Below are 19,190 nucleotides of genomic sequence, written 5' to 3'. Positions count from 1 at the left end.
CCAATGCCGGCAGTAAAAGTGTTATCTGCTGGGCACCTACGCCATGCAAGCCCGTCCCACGACACCTCATCTGCCTAACCTGTCCCCTGTACCCCTGCTGTGAGCAGAGACCAGGCTGCAACTCAGCTGCCACGAACCATCCAGGCAGAGGTTTTGGTTGCGTTGGCCCTTCTGCAGCTTTGGCCATGATGCTGTGTAGTACTTGGGGGGAAAAGGGGCACACACGCTGCAGTCAGACATAGGACTATTGACTGACGGAGCCCAGGAACACCTTGGAGAGTTAAAGGGTGCAGGAGCTGCGTGCTGCTGCAGCTGAAACCAGCTTCCTCTACCCTTGCTCCAAGCCCTGAAGACCAAGTCCAAGCTGGAAAGGCTTCAAGGCATATCAGTGTTTACATGTTTTAAAAAAAAAAAAAAAAAAAAAAAAAAAAAAAAAGCATGTGCTGCATCACCAAGAATAGATATGACAGCTCTGTCACCTGTCAAGCCGAGGGAAATCCCAGTAGCTGTCATATCAGCCACAGCATAAATAACGAACAGAAAGGAGAGGGGAGGGCATCTCATTTGCAAGCTGTGGCAAGACTGTTGTCTGTGCTCTGAGCACCTTTTAAGTTTAAATTTATTTAAGCTAATGCAGTCAGTTCTTTTAAGAGTACATTTTTGTTGCTAACTAGCCAAGTTGCACTGTACAGCAATTTAGATGAACCCTATCCACAAAACCAGACAGTCCTTTGGACAAGAGCAAGCCCTAGCTTTGTACATGGGGTTCAAGACAAGGTGCAGCTGCAGGCTTTCACTTCTGTGAGACCCAACTTGGAGAAAAAAAGCACTTCAAAAGAGGGAGGCTGCCAGTGTAGCGACAGGAGAGATCTCAGCAGACTGATGGGGATGAAACCTACTTTTTGCAGCCCTCCCACCCCAAATGTAGATAAAGAGCACCCTTTGATATGTACGCAGCCCTCCTCAGCACACTGTCTTACCCTCTTTAGGGCACTGAGATACTATCTTCATTTTAAAGATAGAAAATTAAAGCAACTTCATCATGGTCAGACACAAAGCCTCAGGCAGAGTGAGGAACCCAACTAGGTCTCACATCCCATGCTAATGCCCTGCTCATCCTTCTCTATAAAGAGACCATGAAAAACCAGCCTGTGACTGCAGAACAGGTTGAACCCGATGGCTTTTGAAAAGCATCATCACAGCTTCCCTGTTTGTGCACCGCAGATTGGACTGAGCCCGTACAGACGAAGCACCTGTGCTCTTGGGCAGGCATTTGCTGCCTACATGGAAGAAAGCTCAGAGGAGGTGTTTTGCCCTGGTCTCAAGGAGCTTCTCTGCCAGAAAAGCAGTGGGGTGGCTCTGTCCCCTGGTATCCTGGAGGCACCGAGGGGGTCTCTGCATGGGGACCACACCAGTGGCAGGCACTGCAGGGGGTAGCTACACTAGTGACTCTGAAAGCAGTGGGGTTTAAAACACAACCACTGTGTTGTGCCAGGTCCCGTTGAGCCTGGACACTGCCCGCAAGGGCTTTGGCACAGAGTGAGTCTCATCACCTTGCTGTACTATAAAGTGTCCATCTGCCTGGTGCTCCCTAGATACAGGGAGCAGGAGCCTTAAGCTGTTCCTTTGTCTTTCCATTTGAAGGAGAGATCATTTTGTTTTCTAGGTCACATAACAGATCAGTGACACAGCAGGGTCAGGAAAGAAAAAAAACCACAACCCCAAACCCAGGCTCAGATCCCTAGAAACAGAGATGCAGCTTAGCTCAGGCAGTCCTCAGGCTCCTCACTGCAGCCTCGGGGTCCGGGGACTTCTCACTCTTCTCCTCACCACTCATCGGGGAGAGGCAGCATTCCCAGGAAGAGCAACTGGGACACCACAAGACTTCCCATGGAGAAGGTTTGGCCATGACTACCAGGCTGGTATGGCTTTTTGAACCCTAGATCTGCCAGACATCCATGTTGGTGCATCTCATCTCAAGGGCTGATGTTTGGCAGTTGAGCTTCCTGGCACCACTTGCGGTGCAGGTAGGGAACCAGCTCTCTGGGGCCACCATGGCTACCAGCCCTCTCTCCCAGCATCTGCCTGTCCATCCCTAGATCTTGCCCAGCAATTAGTGCCTCCTGCCTGAATGCTCTCCCTGCTTACCCCAAGACAAGCCTGTAACATGGCCTTACTAACTTAGCAGCAGGCAGAGGAGAGAGGTTGATCCCACTGAGGAGCTGTTTGGGCTGAAAGCACCCACTGGCCAGCTCAGAGAGGCAGCTAAGTCCAAAAGTGCAGCCCCACTGCTGACAGCACCGGGCTCCCACAGCTTCCAACCTTGTCCCCTCCTGGTGTTGCCCTGGGGCTGGTCCAGCCAAACCCCCTGAGCCAGGGAAGCCACAAACATCACTCAGGGCCGGAGAGCCCTGCCCTGCTAGTGCTCTTTGGTCTTGCCTGTCTCTTGCTCCTTGCACCAGAGCAGTTTCCTAGCCCTCAGCCACCGAGGGAGGTAAGCTACTCCTCAGGTAAGGACTTTAGCCCTTCCCTCGGGAGCCTGGAGATTAACCCGTGGCAAGAGAGTTTTACTACTCCTCCAAGCAAAGGCAAATCTGCTGGTAGCAGGGCAAGGGAGGACAGATGGCTCAGGTGCCACCCAGACCTGCTGCTGGGAGGGATGAGAGCTGAGTGGCAGAGTCCACAGGGGACAGAGACAGGCTTTGTCATCTGACTTGACATGTGCCAGCAGCTTCCCATTCATGCCTTGCTACCAGTGAGCAGCAGGCACAGTGGGGGCTGGAGTGGCACAGCCAGTGAGACCCAAGCGCCTGGCACTGGGGCACAGCCCCGCCATGAGCCAGCCCTTTAACAAACACCCTGCTCCTGCCCCAAGAGCCCTTCTGCTGCATCTGGGCTGTAGGAGAGACCCCAGACCTGCAGCACAGCCCAGGATTTGCTCCGGGGGATCCTCAGCACACGGAGCAGTTCAGGGCTGCCCCCCACCTGCTCGCGAGTGTTTTCCCCCTTTATCCTCTGGGAGCCTGCATCAAGAGCCAGGACTTGATGTGCTTTGGGGGTGCTACCACTGAGCTTTGGGGACAGTGAAGGGGATGTTCAGGCCAAACAACCCATCCTTGCTGTTTTAGAAACCCATTACCAACACAAACTGCCCAGCACAGGACTCCCACCTCCTCACCAGTCCTGCTGCGGGGGCAGCCACAGCCCCCGCCCTAACACCCAAATCCTCTCTCGGGCTTACAGGACAAAACACGAGTGTGAAGCAAACAGCGAGATTAAGTCCAGTAAAGGAGGCATGTGGTGTAATCCCCAGGCACATCTGCCTGGCTCAGGCTGGGGACGCCTGGCTGGCAGGGGCTCCCGCTGGTCTGAGTGAACTGAGGGGAGTGACTCCGTGGGAAGACAGGCACCGAGCACAGCCAGGAAGGGCTGCGGGTGCTGCCAAGTCCCCCAACCATCTTTTTAAGATGCCTCAGCTGCCTCCAAAGCTGACAGCCGTACACAGAGTGAAGGGGACAGGCAGAGGAGGAAGCGAGCTGTGCCATAGGCAGTGCTTGGAAGTATTGAATCCAGCCCCCTCATCCCCTGGGCACAATCCACTGCAGACACCCTCGCTGCCCCAGGGCTCAGGCTGGAGCGCAGCACCTCTTTCTCTGTATGCCATCCCCTCGGCCACCCTGCTCCGGAGTAGTGATGCTGAAGGGGCAAAGCTGAGGGCTGGCAGAGCCCTGGCCCCAGATCCCCCCGCCCGGGGATGACCCCACTGACCTACCCCCAACCCACACATTGCACACAGACCAAGGGACTTGCCCAGAGATAATCCCTCAATCACTTAATTGCTTTAAAGAGAAGCAAAACATAAAGCATTAAACATTTAAGGTGATAAGACTGAGTCACTTGCCACCCCGAGGAGGAAGGAGCAGCCGCGTGTCAGCACTGAGCAGCCAGACCCAGGGGGCTCGGGAGCACTAAAGCCACCCCAGCCCACGGCGGTGGTGAAGGACCACCAGCAGCAGCCACCCTGCTTTCAGAGGGCCTCCTCCCCCCAGTGCTGTGCTATATATCAATTACTTAATCACCGAGCGAGGGATCCCAATCAGCACCCACTGATTAGCCCAACAAAGCAGGCCTGCTTCTTGTCAGCTTGCTGATGAAGCAGATTCTGCTGAAGGGAGGGCTGCCCCCCATCTTGTCCCCCCCCAGCCCAGCCCATGGGGGTTGGCAGTCAGGTCTCCTGCCTGCTGGGCTTGGGGCAGCTCTGCTGGCCCTGGCTTTGGCAAGATCAATGTGCGCGAGGGTCACCGTGCCGCTTGCAGCCCCGTGGGGGCTAGTGCTCCCTGTGTGTGGGCAGAGACCCCGGTGTCCCCGCACGCAGAGGCTGGGAAGCAGCGATGGACGCAGCGGAGGAGCCCGTGGGGTCCCTCGTGGCTAACACCGCGTGCCGGTGGCATGCGTCGCAGCCCTCTGCTCGGCATCAGCGGCTGCAGCTGGGATCCCACCAGCGATGCAGGCTGCATCCCAGCTCAGCTCAGAGCACGCTGGCCTCATTCTGCACCCACCATGGCAGTGCTTCCCCACCAGAGCGGTGCGGGCATGGGGAGCTTGCCTGCCACCGCCAGCCGGCTGGCCCTGGCCCTCGGAGCAGGAGGGACACACGATGGATGAGGCTCCTCTTGCAGGAGCAGGCGCTGGGGCTGTGCTGGACCACGAGCCCGCATGGGGACACAGGAATAGCTTCAGCAGCACAGAAGTGGCACAAGATCCCAGAAGCATCGGCCAGAAAAAAAGTCTGAAGCACCTGGAGCCACGCATGGGCATTGCACATGCTCCAGGAACCACCAACTCCTGTAACAGGGGTGCAAAGGAGTCCTCTCATACATGAGCTACGCTTTTTTTTTTTGTGAGGTCTGTTTGTATTTAATTATCAAATTGCAAAGTATTTACATCAACATTAGAGTTTCAAAGCATCTCCACCCCCCACCACCCACAAAGCTGGACCTTTTCAGGTTTTTTTTCCAAAGTTTTATTATTATCCAAAAAAAAAAAAAAAAAAGCTAAATATTTTACTTCAACACTGAAAAAGGCAGGTGGAGGGAGAGGGCAGCTGGGGAGAGAGAGACACAGATCCACATGTTCTCTGCATAGTTGGTTGGAGATCTTACAAAACACTGTTTAAAAAAATGATAACAGCAGAGGAGCATAACTTGTAGGGCGTTATTGACCTTGGGAAGCCAAAGAGCATCCTTAGGTGGGGCTTCCCCTCTAGAGTTTATTGGCTTAAAAAATAAAGTGGCAGACAACAGTGGTGATGGATGAGAGGCTCTTGATCTGCAGGGCCTCTGGGTTGTGCCGGCTGCAGTGGCGAGTCTGGAGATGCTGAGTCCAACCAAAACTGCTGCACAGGAACACGGATGGACACACGGACATGCAGACACACAGCCCCAGCCCTGTGCAGGAGGGCTCCTCCGGGATTGCTCTACTGTCTTCTGCCCTGAAATGTCCCCAGCACATCTCCTTCGTCAGAGCTTGCCAAAAGCCATGGGGAATTAAGCCAGCCCGGGGCGTTCCTTGCGCCAAGGCTGCGTTCCCGCTCTGCCGCTTGCCAGAAAGAGCCAGAAAATGAAAGCGCTGGGTTAAGCCCCTTCCCGTCCCGCTGCGCTCGCTCAAGACCCTCTACGTGCTGCAGACAACCGAAGGCCAAACCTTAACATGCGCGCTTGCCTTCTCTCTCCCCAGCTTTCAGATCAAATCTGGCTTCCACACATTACAGTTTTAAGAGGTTTCTCCTGGGGATGGGGATTTTATATAACTTAGGCAGAGCTATGGCACAGGCCACCCCTTGGACCGGCTGCTGCGGGACGGGGCTTCTCTGGCAGCGCCGACGGGGATGCAGCAGCCACCTGTCCCAGGGATGCAAACAGAGAAAGACCCAGAACATTTTGCTTTGGAGGGTCCCTGCCCAAACACAGAAATGCAGGCACAGCAAATCTGCTAGGAAGGGGGATCAAAGGCTCCAAGTCCCAAAAAGATTTAAAAAAAAATCCATTAAACCAGTCACTGTTCTCCAAGCCAGCAGGATCTCTCCATACTGAAGAGCCGATTTTGAAGGTTTTCAAGCTGATTTTGAAGGTTTTACTCATTAAAAAGGAGCCACCAGCCAACCAAGTGAGCACTTGGTTCATAAATAAGCGGCCAGGGAGCTGCGAGAGCAAGCAGAAAGCAGCGGCATGCCCAGGCCCTGCTCTGGCAGAGGTTTGGGTAGGGGGTTTTGGCCACCCCCCCGCCCATGCTCAGCTCCCACCTGGCTTTCATGGGACACTGGCACCACAGCAGGGGCTGGCAAGAGGTGGTTTGGGTCTGCTGGCTGCACGGAGGCTGTGCTGGAGGGAAACCACATCCCACAAGCGCGGGGAAGCAAAGCAAGCCCACCGATTTGAGAACCAAGAGGTGGGCAAAGCTGCTGGCTCCCCTCTCCAGGTCCTTCCCACTGGTGCATGCCAGTACCCCTGCCCACAGCACCCCCTCGAGCCCCCATCCCACCCCTCCTCCAGGAAAGCATCCAAAGAGCCTCCAGGTCTTTCTGAGTAAGGGTGCCCGGGACCCGAGAGGTGAGGGAGCAAAACCTTGCGAGCCACCACAACAAAGGGTTTCCAGCTGGGTACAGCTGCAGGAGGGGGGGAAAACCAACACATGCAACTAAGTCAATGTTTGGGAGGGCGAAAGGACCGCTTGAGGGCTATGTACAAGCAGATGCTGGGCGGGAGAGCGCAGGGGCTGGGTGCCACCCCACCATTCAGCCCCACGGGATGTGTGCGGGGGCAAAACTGGGCATGGATAGCCACTCACAGCCAAAACACGGCTGAGGCATTTGGGAGCAAGCAGCGGGGGAGATGAGGATGCGAATGTCTCCTCTGCAGCACAGCGCTTCCCAGGACTCTTCTCCAGGATGGTGGCCCATGGCCCGGGATGCTCCCACTGCATGGAGACGGCAGCCCAGCAGTTGAGATGTGAGTGGTGTGGGGAAGACAGCTAAAAACGTACTGGGTGGACAAAAGCATCTGTGAAAGATTAGTATTTCCCCCAAAATACTCCCACACCCTGAAAAGCCGCATGTGCTATGCACTCAAGCCCTGTGGTGGCACCGGGTTTGGTGGTGGGGCAGCCCAGGGGAATCTGCCGGTGGGAGAGCTGGCAGCGGAGCCAGGGAAGGCGGCTGCGGGGGCTGTAGTGCACTTCCCAGGGGGCCGGCTGGAAGACCAGGAGTGCTCGGTGGGAGAAAGCACAGCCAGGGTGGCAGGGCTGGCCGCAGGCAGGGCGAGGGCTCTGCCGGCAATCCCTGGGTGCTGCTCCCAGGAGAGACGAGATGGGTCCCTTGTGGGGGGACGGATGCAGCTGGAAGACTCAAACGTGTGCCTCGGTGCTCCCATGGGATGGTGTCGGTCACTGGAGCCACAAGCAGCCACATTTCACGCTCCCAGCACCTGCTAGCCTGTGTGAACCAGCCGGGGACTGTGCCTTCCCCATGGTGAAACGTCTCTGCCAGCGCACTCAGGAGAACCAGAGCCAAAGGGGGGGAGGGCGAAGGGTCAGGGAAATTTGTGCTGATTTAGAAAGGGGGTGAAGGAGACCGGGGCCGTGTGTCCGACATGGGGTGATGCTGTCCCCCAATTCCTCCAGGCTCACCCCAGAGCTGCTGGGGGGGAAAGGTCTCCTGAAAGCCAAGTCTCTCAGTGGGAGATGCTCTGCTCACCCTCCCAAGACAGCTCCGCCAGCGCCCGCAGGCTCCTCTCGCCAGCGGGACGGCGCCACTTCGTTAAACATGGGCCAGAAGTCTTAATGAGTGATGAGGGGACCCAGCACCTCCCCTGGCCGCATCCGGAGACGATGCCCCGTCCCACTCCGGGGCTGCTCCACAAAAAACGGCCCCTTGGTGGGGAGGCCAGCCCTCGGCGCCCCGCGGCGAGGACGGCAGTGTCCCTGGTGCCAGGAGGAGCTCCGGGTCTATAGGTTCTCGCCAGGCTGGTACTGGGGCTCTGTCGAGGTGAAGTAGTCCTCCAGGAAAGCCTGCAGGTACTCGAAGGTGGGTCGCTCCTCTGGGTCCTTCCGCCAGCACTGGCACATGAGGTCGTGCAGGGACTCGGGGCACTCGGGCGGGCAGGGCATGCGGTACCCCCGCTCCACCTGGTCCAGCACCTCCCGGTTCACCATCCCTGCGTGCAGCCAGAGGAGACATGGCGTTGATTAGAGCTGGGCCAGATCCTGCACCATGCCTTTTCCGGAGTGGACACCGAGGGCATTATGCTGGGACGAGCCTTACGAGCATCCCCCGTGACCCAGGGAGAGAGGGACCCCCCGGCCCAACAGCGCTTGTCCCTGCCAGCCTGTCACCTTGCTCGGTGACTAAAGCAGGACAGGGTGGCTGTGACCCTGCATCCCGGCTGGGCTCTGCTCGCCCTACCCCAGCAGGGCAGGATCCGACCTGGGCAGGGGTATCTTATCTCTGAGCCCACCCTCCCTGCCCAAATTGCAGGAGAAAATTTGCATCGGTTTGCTCCTCTGCAAAGATGGCTCTGGCGGCCATGGAGTGCCAGGGGCAAGCGCTGGGCACAGGCAGCCAGCGTTGTGGCACTGCAGTGGGGACGGGGCTTTGCTGGCGGGTGCCATCCCTCACCTGGGTACGGCACTCTGCCCTTGGTGGTCAGCTCGGTCAAGAGGATGCCAAAGGACCAGACGTCTGATTTGATGGTAAACCTGCCGTACAGAGCAGCTTCAGGGGCCGTCCACTTGATGGGGAACTTTGCACCTGGATGGAAAGGCAGGATGAGAGGCTGATCCCGGCCTCGTGCTACCCAGGGGGTGCATGGGGTTGTGAGTGCCTCCGGAACCCCCACGCAACCAGGGCCACAGGCCGGCTCCAGATGCAATGCACACCCCTGGGGACCAGGGACGAGCGGCCAGTGCTCCGGTGCCGCCTGCCTGGGCACGGTGCCGGCAGCCCTGGGAAGTGCCGGGCACGCACCTTGCCGAGCGGTGTACTCGTTGTCCTCGATGAGGCGTGCCAAGCCAAAGTCGGCCACTTTGCACACCAGGTTCTCTCCCACGAGGATGTTGGCCGCCCGGAGGTCTCGGTGGACGTAGTTCATCCTCTCCACGTAGGCCATGCCGGAGGCGATCTGTGGGGACCAGCACATGGGGCACCGAGGCTGGCGGGGTGACACGAGGGTCCCCGGGGAGTGCCTGGCACTGCCGAGGGGAACAGCTCTGCAGCAGGATCCTACCCAGCGTGCGGGAACAGCCGGTTGCTCAAGAAAACCCACACAGACGCAGGTTTGCTGGCCAGAGGGAGCCAGCAGCAATGGGAATGGGCAAAATGACTGTCTCTGACCGCAACCCAGCTCTGGAAAGCGCACCCAGCGGGGATGGTGGCACCCACCCAAGTGAGGCTGCGGAGCACCCCATCACCCAACAGGCGACAGCCACAACAGCCCAGCAAGGTGCTCGGGCAGCCAGTGCCCTCAGAAGGGGACACGGGAGGCCCCGGGATACACAAACCCACCTGAGCCGCCATATCCACGAGCTGGGGCAGCCGCAGGTACTTGCCCATCTCACCCTTCAGGAAGTCCAGGAGGCTCCCTGCGAGGAAGACCATGGTCACAGCAATCCAGAGGAGCAGAGCCCCTTGGCCAGCCCCCTGGCATCCCTCTCACGCTTACCCTTGCTCATGTACTCAGTGACAATGTAAATGGGCTCCTCCGAAACCACCGCGTAGAGCTGAACCAGCTTCTCGTGCCGGAGCTTCTTCATGACCTGGGCTTCCTGCAGGAAGGCCTCCGGGGACATGGTGCCAGGCTTCAGCGTCTTGATCGCCACCCGGGTGGTGCCGTTCCAGGTCCCTGTGGCACAGGACACGCTGCTCAGGACACATTTACGGGGCAGGGGGCTGTGTCCCTCGCCTGCTCCCCCACCCCACTGCAGGCTCTGGGCACCTGCAGATGGCTGGGGAGAGGAGGCAGGTGGTGACACGGGGGGGACAGCGGGGTGGGAATGGTCCTTACCCATCCACACCTCTCCGAAGCAGCCCTGTCCCAGCTTGACCTCCAGCCGCAGCGATTCCCGGGGGATTTCCCAGGCATCCTTGGCGAGGCCTTGGGTCTGGGGCTTGGACGTGGGGCAGACGTTGGTAAGACGGTGGCACAAGCCGTCGGCGTGTTCTAGCACAGGAGGGGACAACACCAGGGTGACGCTTGGCCATCTAGGCACGTGACGTCTTTACCCCGCATCTTCCCCCGCAAAACACCTCGGGGACCCACACCCAGACCCTCACCCTCTTCCCCAAAACCCAAGCAGCTTTTCACCAGGGTTCCCCCCCCAACTGGTTTGGGGTCCCCCAGCACTGGCTTCCCAGCAGCCCCTGTCCTGCAGCGAGGGCAGGCACAGCACCCAGGGTGTCACCCAGACCCCAAGGGGACCCCAAGTGGCTACTCACTGGAGTAATAGGCCACCAGCTGCTGCAGGCTGTTGAACTGGGTGCGGGAGGTGATGTAGAAGCCGCCACTGTCCAGCTTGCGGATCTTGTAGTGCTTCACGTTGAGCCCCTTGGCGTTGTCAAAGTCAGAGACGGAGAGGCAGTAGGCACCTGCGGGCAGGACCGAGGGGCTGGGGGGGGAGATGCGCCGCAGACGGGTGCTCCCCATGGGGTCCCGCTGAGGGGTGGGTGTGGGGGAGCAGGATTGGGCATGCAGGATGCTGCTTTCACCCAAAAGCAGAGGAGGCAAAAGGAGGTGGCTGTCAGGTCCGTCATCTAGGCATCGGCGATCCCTGCTGCTCCTCCAGCCCCGGCAGCCGAGAGCGGACTCAGCATCCCCACGGGATGTGCTAACAAGGGGCACCACCCCCTCCAGCCCCCCCAACCCCGCTGGGTCCTTCTCTCCGGCAACACGCAGCATGCAGCACTGCTGCCGCTTCCTCTGCAACGAATGCCGCTTTTGGCCAGGGGACACCGCGGCCACCACGGCTCAGAGGAGCTGGCACCATGGGGATGGACTGTGCCCCCCAGGCTGGCACCGAGGAAGAGACCCCATTGGGTTTGGGAGGGCCCAGTGGGCAGGAGGGCAAGTAGCCCCCTGGGGTGCAGGGATGAACCCAGCTCTGGCAGCAAAGGGGGGATGCTGAAGCAGGGGAGAGGACTGGACAGGAGGCAGGCTGGGGAGAGCTGCTGACCCACAACCCCAGCACCTCAGCATCTCAGAGGGGAGCCAAGGGGCTGGTGGGCCCGATTCCCTCCTCCACAAATCCCACTGTGGGCATCGCTTTGGATGCCTGTCTCTGGTCCACCCACAAGAGAGCAACACTGTGCTGCTGGAGCCACAAATAACAGAAAGGAAGATTTATGCTGCTGCTTGAATGAGCTGTTTCCACCAGAATAAAATAAATAGTGGCAAGTTCAAGGCATCAAAACAGAAAGCAACATCAAGGAGCTTTTCCCAAAGGTGCATTTGGAGCCAAACTAAACGTTTCCAGGTAAGAAACAGCATCCTCAGGCAGCCGAACTTCGAAGATCACAACTTCCGCTTTCAGGAGGCACAAAACAAGTATAAAGAGTTGTTAGACTTGAAAGAAGGACCTAAAAATTCATCACTGCCTCTGCCTGGTTGCCCAGGAAGCACATATTCAAGATTTTGCCACTATATAGGGACCAGGAAAAAACAAAAATCATCTAATTGGGCGGTAAAAAAAAAACAGAAAAAAAGCAACAGAAAAATAGAGCATCCTGCCTCGTGGTCCTGCCGGAGCTGGTGAGGCAACCGGCTCCTACCCTGCCATGAGCTGAATCATCTCTTTGAAGGGTGACCACTGGGCAGGCAGCAGTGGGAGAGAAGTGTCCGTGTCCCTCCAGCCCTGCAGGCTCGATGGTGTAACGGCACATTCAGCATAGAAATGCCACCAGTGATTCAACGTCAGCACCTGCTCCCTGGGGACCTGCACCAGCAGGGGCTACCCCAGGAGGCTGCGCAACCCCGAACATTGGCTCCTGTCTACAAGGTACAACTCTTTTCTCCTTCTCCCTCCCCGTGAGCCTCAGCTGGGGGAACCGGGACCACAGAGAGTGACCGAGGGGACTGGGGTCCTCCCGTGGATGACCCCCTGCCCCCCAGAGAGGGGCTCCCCCAGGCTGCCCCCCCCAGCCCCACTCACCTTTCGTGGTCTCACTCTCCCGGACCAGGAAGGTCCCTCGGGGGTTTTCGGGGTTCAGCAGCAGCCGCTCGGACTCCCGGCGAGTGATCTTCCCAAAATACCACCTGCAAGAGCAAGGCAGTGGCTCAGTACCCAGCATTCGCCCGCCCCCTCCATTGCCTGTCCAAGCAGCGGGCTCAGTCCTGGCCGCCCCGCTGCGGACTTCAGAGACCACGGGCTGCGTCTCTGGGCTGGGGCACCTCGGGGTGCACCGTGCCCACGTGCAGCCCGGGCTGGGCATCACCTGAGGAGCAACCCTGCACCACGGACCATGAAATGCCTTCACTCCAAAAGCCTCCCCAAATGAGCGGCTCCGGGGACCCCTGAAGCCCCCTAAGCTCTTACTGGGGAGGATGCCGTGCCACTGGCTGGGGACGGGCTGCAGGGACGTAGCTGGCACCTCCTGCTCTTGGACGTACGGCCAGCTTTGCCCCTGCCTGTTGTCCCCGTGTGATGGTCACCTCTGCGCTCAGCTTGATCGGCACAGGCAGAGCCGGCAGCATCCTCACGCACGGATGCGTGTCCGTGCAGAAAAGTAAAAACCAGACCAAAAGTGTCAGGTCCACTGCTGTCCCTGCTATGCCACCGCTCATCCCTCCACCGCGCAAGCATGCCGCACCTCCGCACTTGATGGGCCTCAAAGAAAGGCTGGGAAACATTTAAGAGGTTTGCAAATTCAAAGGGGAAAAATAACAAAAAGGAAAAACCCGGAGGCCTTGCAGGCTTTGCCCAGGAGAGGGGCAGGGGGAGGAAGGAGCGCTCAGGGTGCATTTGCTATCGCTCGTCTTTAAACTGTCTCAAAGATGGCAATTACTCTTCAGCCTGGATGGAGTCTGAGGGCGCGACATAGTTACTGGGGATGTAGCCCGTCTGTCCTGTAGTGAGGGAATGAGCCAGCCACCAGTCACCTTCCCTGCAAGAGAACCAAAACACACTCAGTGTGAAGCCAGGAGCCCCCCGGTCGGCCCCTCTCCTGCTCACAGGCGCCGGGGCCGGAGGGGGGCAATGAAGCGCAGAGCCCCGCCGGGAAGGAGTGCAGCCCCCGCAGCCCCCAGCCCTGCGGCCAGACCCCAGCCAGGAGGGCTCCTGCTGCCAGCCCCTGCCCGTGGCTCCTTTTGGGCAAACTCTTGGTATTGGGGCCACCCATCCGCATACGGGATGCTTTAAACTTAAATCGGGCAGGGCAGCCAGTGAGACAAAATACCATTGGAGCCACCTGAATGCGAACGGGGTCTGGCTGGAGGTTGAGAGGCATTGGGGATCCAAGGCAGCAGGGCAGCGGGGAGCGACAGGCGAGGGGGAGGGAGGGGAAATGGGAAAAAGCAACAGATTTATGGCAGTGATTAAAAAAAGCACCAGGGAAACCCAAGAGAGTTTGTTAAACACAGGCTGCAGAAAAGCAACGGAACAGAGCTGAGGTTTGGGCGGGGGGGGGGCGGTGAGTCCTGCCCCGCAGTGATGCCCAGCCTGGATGCAGCGGGCTCCGTCCAGCTCGGGTGCCCCGCTTGCAGCCCCAGGACGGGCACCCTGTACAGCTGCAGCCGCTGACCACAAGCTTCCCCGCAGCCCCAGCAAGAGCTGTGCCTGCACAACCACGAATGCAGCTCGCACGGAGCCACACACCCCCACGGTGCTGGCCCCATCGCCCCGAGCACGGCTCTGCCCTGCGGGAGCCCCCACGCTGTCCCCAAAAACCCAGGGCTGACCCGCTGCTCCTCCTGCCCCGGGCACAGTGGCCCTCAGCACGTCCCCAGGAGCTGGCAGGGCGCAGGAGCCTTCTCACTGCTCTGCCCTCCTCCCCGCAGGCTCCTGCACGGGATGGGGCAGGAAAGGACAATAAATAGAGACGAACAACAGGACGGCGGGAGGCGGCTTCCCCTTCCCCACAGACAGCAGGGCTTCCTCCCACCACCTGCATCTTCTCGCCCATCAAAGACGGAGTCACCTAATTTATCCTGACCACGAGGGAGACGAGGCTACGGGAAACCTGCAGATTCGTGGGAACAGCGCCGCAAGGATGCAAGAACTTGGCAGGATGACCTCCACAAACACTTTACAGAAAAACCTTTATAACCTCAATCACCACTAAAAGACCCATCAGACCATATCCAGACCCATCCCTGACCCCTGCAGACATATAAACCTCCATCCTTGCTCCAGACACACCAGCAGCTTGTGACTTTTGCTTGTCCCAGCTAAACCAGCGATGCTTTGAAATGGCCAGGAGAAGCTGGACACGGCCCCTGGCTCCCCACACTGTTGCCAGCAGGGCCAGGGAAAGTGGGGACCCTCGGGGCATCTCCTCCCAACCACACAGCCAGGCTCTGCTGCCCACCCGGAGCCCACCTCCAGCCTCACAGCAGCCCCGGCCAGTATTTTAATTTCTCCCGGTCCCAGCACATCTCATGGCAGGTATCTTGGGCTCCCCAGCCAGAGCTGCTGCCCCAGTCACCTTTACTGAGGTGGGTCCGAAGGGGACAGGAGGCTGGTTGGGCTCCTTTCCCACGGGCCCAGAGAAAACATCTGCTTGAGAAATGCCCAGCTTTTGACTTGTGGCTTTATTCCAGCTTGGGCTGCAAGGCTGCAAGCTGGGAATTCGGCAAAAACAAACTATTCCAAAAATGTCTCAGTGGGGAAAAAAATAATAATAATAATCATCATCATCAAAACAAAGCATTTCAACAATTCCCTGCACAATCTTACCCAAAATACCCCACCACACCCCCGCTGGCTGCCAGCTGGCTGGGACGAGACCTCCTCCCACTGGAAATGGTACCACGAGAGCCTTTTGGCACTGGGGTGGATGGATTTGGCCCGTCTGGGAGGCTGAGGGTCACCGCAGACAGCCTGGACTTTGCCAGGACACAAGAGCAGGGAGGCGAGGGACATGGAGGCTTCTCCTCTCGCCCCGCGCAACCCCAGCCCTGTTAGAGCAGCTGAAACCTGCAGCCACCCTGCAAAGCAGCTGGTGGCCAGTCGTCCCCATGGCCATGGGCTCCTGCTGCGCCCAGGACCTGCCAGCCCTTCCTGGGCTGACCCCAAGCCCCCTCTTGGTGCCCCAGGGCACCGACTGTGCCCTCCCAGGGAGCCCAGAGGAAGGGGACATCGCGTACCTGCCTTTTGCTGTCCCCAAAGCGTGGCAGCCTGAGCTGCTCCTGGACCGTCTGAGCATCTCTGGGCACTCAGCGAGAAGAGAGATTTACCCGCCGAGCACTGCACAAACTGCACAGCTTTCTCCACCGCCTCTCTCTCTGTGGACATCCCACCCATGCAGCCGCAGCAGACACTGGGAAGGTCAGCAGCTAGATCCTGCACAGTCCAGCCTGATGGGCTGCATCACGGAAAAAGAGCCCCTTTGCTCCCCTGGGTGCTGCAGAGCCCATCACATCCTGACCCTTCCCTCTGACCAAGCCTTTGATAAACAGCAGCAGAGGAAAAAAAGTATGGAAACCCCAGAGTGAAAGAAGGCATAAAGAAAAAACTCTCATATATGGGCCCAATCTGGACCCCCAACGGGCAGAGCTCACTTTGTAACAGCCCAAACCAGAACCCAAGCCTGGGGCTAGTACGCTGCTGAGGCTGTGAAAACAAGAAGCATCAAAACCCCCAAGTTCAGGCTTTTCCTGCAGCATTGAAGTCCTGCACATCCTGGACTTCATGGATTAAATGAATCACCATTAATAAACAGCGTTGGAACAAGGAGAACAAGGATCAATTTGAAAATGCATTTGTGCAACACCACCTGACCACTGCAGGAGAAATATCAGCCCCGCAACGTTCCCTTGACTTTCCACTCTTTGACTTTGCAAAGCTGTTTTGGGTACCCAGGTTGGAAGGCAGCAGCAGAGGGGTCAGCGGGAGCTGCAGACCCTAGGGACCCTATGGCAGCCCCATGGCTGGGGACATTGGCTCCACCAGCCAAGCTCCAGACCGTGTATGCCATGTGTCAGGACAGACCACATGTGGGTTTAATACAGGACCATGTTTAGAAGCATCTTCCAGCTGGTCATACTGCCCAGCTCTACGCAGCAAGCGATGGATATGCTGCTATGACCAGGTTGGAGGGCAAACAAGTGAGAGCCAGACACCTAAGGAAGTGTTTGAGTACCCTGAGCCACTCACAAAAAATAAAAATAAAATTTAAAAATGCAAAAATAAATGCAAAAAAGGCCAGGAGGGAGCAGAGAGCCAACTGAAATGGGACTGCAGAGGGGTGCCAGGCGCAGACAAGGAAAGTGAGCCAGGTTCAGAGCTCCTGCGTGCAGACACAGCTCCGGATGGAGCAGTTCCCCGGCATGGGAAAGGGTTCCCCGCTCTGCCCCAGTCACTTAGGGTGGACAAACCCAACTGACCACAGAACCATCGGGCAACCATCTTCTCCCAGCCCCGTTCCATGCAACCTCACCCTAACGTGGGCAGCAGACGGGCTTTTATCATTTAAGATTGTTAACAATAATAATAGTAATAATCTGCAATACACACCTGACGTCCACTTTTCTCCTAAATGGCAGCGTGGCACAGAGGAGAGAAAAATAGAGTCAGGAGAGAAGCTGAGATCAGAGACACCGTGCAAGCACAGGGGAAAGCACCCATGGGGTTGAGAAGATGTGTCCAGGCAAACAAGAGGGAGCTGAGCACTGATGGGGACAGGGGACCGGAGGGGACGCAGCCCTACGTTGGAGGGCACGGACTGGCCAGCAAGCAGAGGACATGGCTTGGTGACAAGGCTGCAAGGCAACGGTGCCCAGCAGCGGGACCGTGAGGACGCGGGAGTGGGCAAATGATCACCTCCAGCGCTGGTGTCTTTGGACAAGTCCCTGCGTCCGTGTGAGTTTTGGCACATCCCTCTTGGAGCACCCATCCCCAGGGGGAGCTGGCCCTGCCGGGGCTGGGCTCAGAGGCTCCGCAGGAGAGCTGAAGGTGGCAGCTCACCCATGTGGGCTTGGCTGCAGGGACAGGGACACTCACGTGTTGTTGACGATTTGCAGGCGCTCTCCTTTCTTGAAGGACAAGTCTGTTTCAGTCCGGGACTCGTAGTCGTAGAGGGCCACGAAGGTGGTGACTCCACCTGCGACAGAGAGCACTCAGGTCGGGCACTGCCACCGGCGCTGCCGCGGCACGGCGCTGGGTGCCCCTCGCCGGGGACCCTTCTCTCCCACCACCCTCCCACCAGCCGATAAGACACAGATCTGCTCCCCCTCCAGCTCAGAGTCCCTCAAAAGCAGGAGACCTCATCATCACAAGAAGAAGCTGGAACCAAACCCACAAAGACCCAACCGAGACCCTCCCCGCCCCACCGAGCCCCAGCCCACACCGACCAGCCAGTGCCCCAGCACGCTGCGGCGAGGTGACCGTGTCGGAGGTGTTGAAGCCTCCAAAGAGCTTGGACTCAGCGGCCATGGTCCCGAAGGAGCGGCTGGGAGTGCGATGGGCGTCGGGAGCTGCCGCCTTGCTGGGCGTCTGCGAGGCCGGGTAGCCCCCGTGGTGGGTGTTGTCGGTGGGCTCCAGGCTGCGCCGGCGCTGGCTGGGGTCTTTGGGCTTGCTCTTGCTGCTCCCCATGGTCCCGGGCTGGAGGAGACAGAGAGACATGCAGAGAGCTTCTATTATTACTATTATTATTACTATTATTATTACTACTATTATTATTACTATTATTATTACTATTATTATTACTATTCCCAGGGCTTGCATGACAGATGCCTGCCCACTAGGAAATGAAACAACCTCTGGAGTCTGTTCAAGCATCAGCTGCCGGAAAGTCTGGCCATCTTGCCCTTGCCCTGGGATAGCATCGCCCCTCATTAACACCGAGCCACCTCCCGCATGGCCGCAGCAGCCAGCAGAACACCGGGAACGGAGCTGCTAGGACACGCTTTGGGAGCAGAGGGAAGCACGCTTAGCTGCAGGATTGTGGGGTGAGGATGCTGAGCGCGGAGCCTGGACTGGTGCTTAGGAGCGTGGCTGTGGATGCCCCAGGGCCAGGCACCTGCCGTGGGCTGTAGCTCAGCACCCCACACAGCTACGTTTCCTTCTACATGAGGGTTTCTACCAGGGCATGGACAGGAGAAGACAAGACCCAGACAAATATTCACGAGTTTGCATTACTCTGACAGCAGAAATTTGGAGAACTCATAGCTGCATCACTCTGCTTGCTCAGGATGGGGATTTAAATGCTGAGGATGTTCCTGTGAAGTCCAAAACATGCAGCAAACAGGAGAAAAGTTTCAGTCAAGAGCTGTTTCAGGCAGTTAGCAGCTAAGGACCAAGGGATCTCCGCTTTATATAGTCATGCCTTCCTTTCCACTCAAGATCGTGCTCTATAAATACCTTCAAGGTAATGATATAAATGAAGGAAGGGAATTATTTGCAGTCTCCAAAGATGGCAGGATACCCAGCAGTGTCCTGAAGCTATGGAAGGAAATATTTAGGCTAGATCATGCATGGCAGAAGGGAAAAGGGAGGTGGAGACAACCAGGGAGAATATCTCTGATAAGAAAAAACAGGCAGGGAAGGAGCAGAGGAGGCAGCCGCTGCCTGCGGGGTGTGGACCTGGATGCAGCCACCTACAAGGCTTTGCCAAAGGCTCAGCCTCACCCAGCAGGTGGTTTTTCTAACCCAGCTTTTGAGAGAAGCTCAGGCCAGGCCTCCACGAGCAGGGCCAGAGCCACAGGGCAGCTCCAGCAGCCTGCACAGCCCCGGTGTCGGTGGGGCAGAGCGCCCCGGCTCCTGCTGCGGGGATGTTTAGGGGTGCCAGGCACAAGCTCTGCTCTCCTCCCAGCTCCCCTCCCCACGGCGAGGGCTTTGCCTGACGATCAGAGCTTATTTTCCAAAAGACCCAACCTCCACCTACTGTTTTCCAGCTCCTAAATTGCACAGAGGACCAGCAGCATCCCCTGTCCCGCTTCCATGTGTGTTTGCTTCAGCTGCAACCGTGCTGGTGGGATCAGACCCTGCCA

The 19,190-nt window shown here is 58.0% G+C and overlaps 1 protein-coding gene across 3 annotated transcripts in view; it reads right to left on the bottom strand.

Moving 5' to 3' along the window:
• Positions 1–4,899: 4,899 nt before the first annotated feature.
• The window catches only part of SRC (SRC proto-oncogene, non-receptor tyrosine kinase), a 31,344-nt gene continuing 17,053 nt past the window's right edge, over positions 4,900–19,190 (bottom strand). For 2 of the 3 annotated variants that reach the window (XM_075018213.1, XM_075018223.1), the window contains 12 exons: positions 17,553–17,802; positions 17,203–17,302; positions 16,717–16,734; positions 13,049–13,147; positions 12,196–12,299; positions 10,487–10,636; positions 10,056–10,211; positions 9,714–9,893; positions 9,557–9,633; positions 9,020–9,173; positions 8,672–8,803; positions 4,900–8,210 (listed from right to left, as the gene is read on the bottom strand). In XM_075018213.1, the coding sequence (XP_074874314.1) occupies positions 8,002–8,210; positions 8,672–8,803; positions 9,020–9,173; positions 9,557–9,633; positions 9,714–9,893; positions 10,056–10,211; positions 10,487–10,636; positions 12,196–12,299; positions 13,049–13,147; positions 16,717–16,734; positions 17,203–17,302; positions 17,553–17,793 (1,620 nt within the window). In that variant the 5' untranslated portion in view covers positions 17,794–17,802 and the 3' untranslated portion in view covers positions 4,900–8,001. The remainder of the gene's footprint in view (positions 8,211–8,671; positions 8,804–9,019; positions 9,174–9,556; positions 9,634–9,713; positions 9,894–10,055; positions 10,212–10,486; positions 10,637–12,195; positions 12,300–13,048; positions 13,148–16,716; positions 16,735–17,202; positions 17,303–17,552; positions 17,803–19,190) is intronic. The other variant, XM_075018234.1, reaches the window with a different exon arrangement.

The sequence above is a fragment of the Buteo buteo genome, chromosome 2 (genome assembly GCF_964188355.1).
Source record: "Buteo buteo chromosome 2, bButBut1.hap1.1, whole genome shotgun sequence".
Classification (NCBI taxonomy): domain Eukaryota; kingdom Metazoa; phylum Chordata; class Aves; order Accipitriformes; family Accipitridae; genus Buteo; species Buteo buteo.
This window is presented reverse-complemented; position numbering and strand designations above follow the sequence as displayed.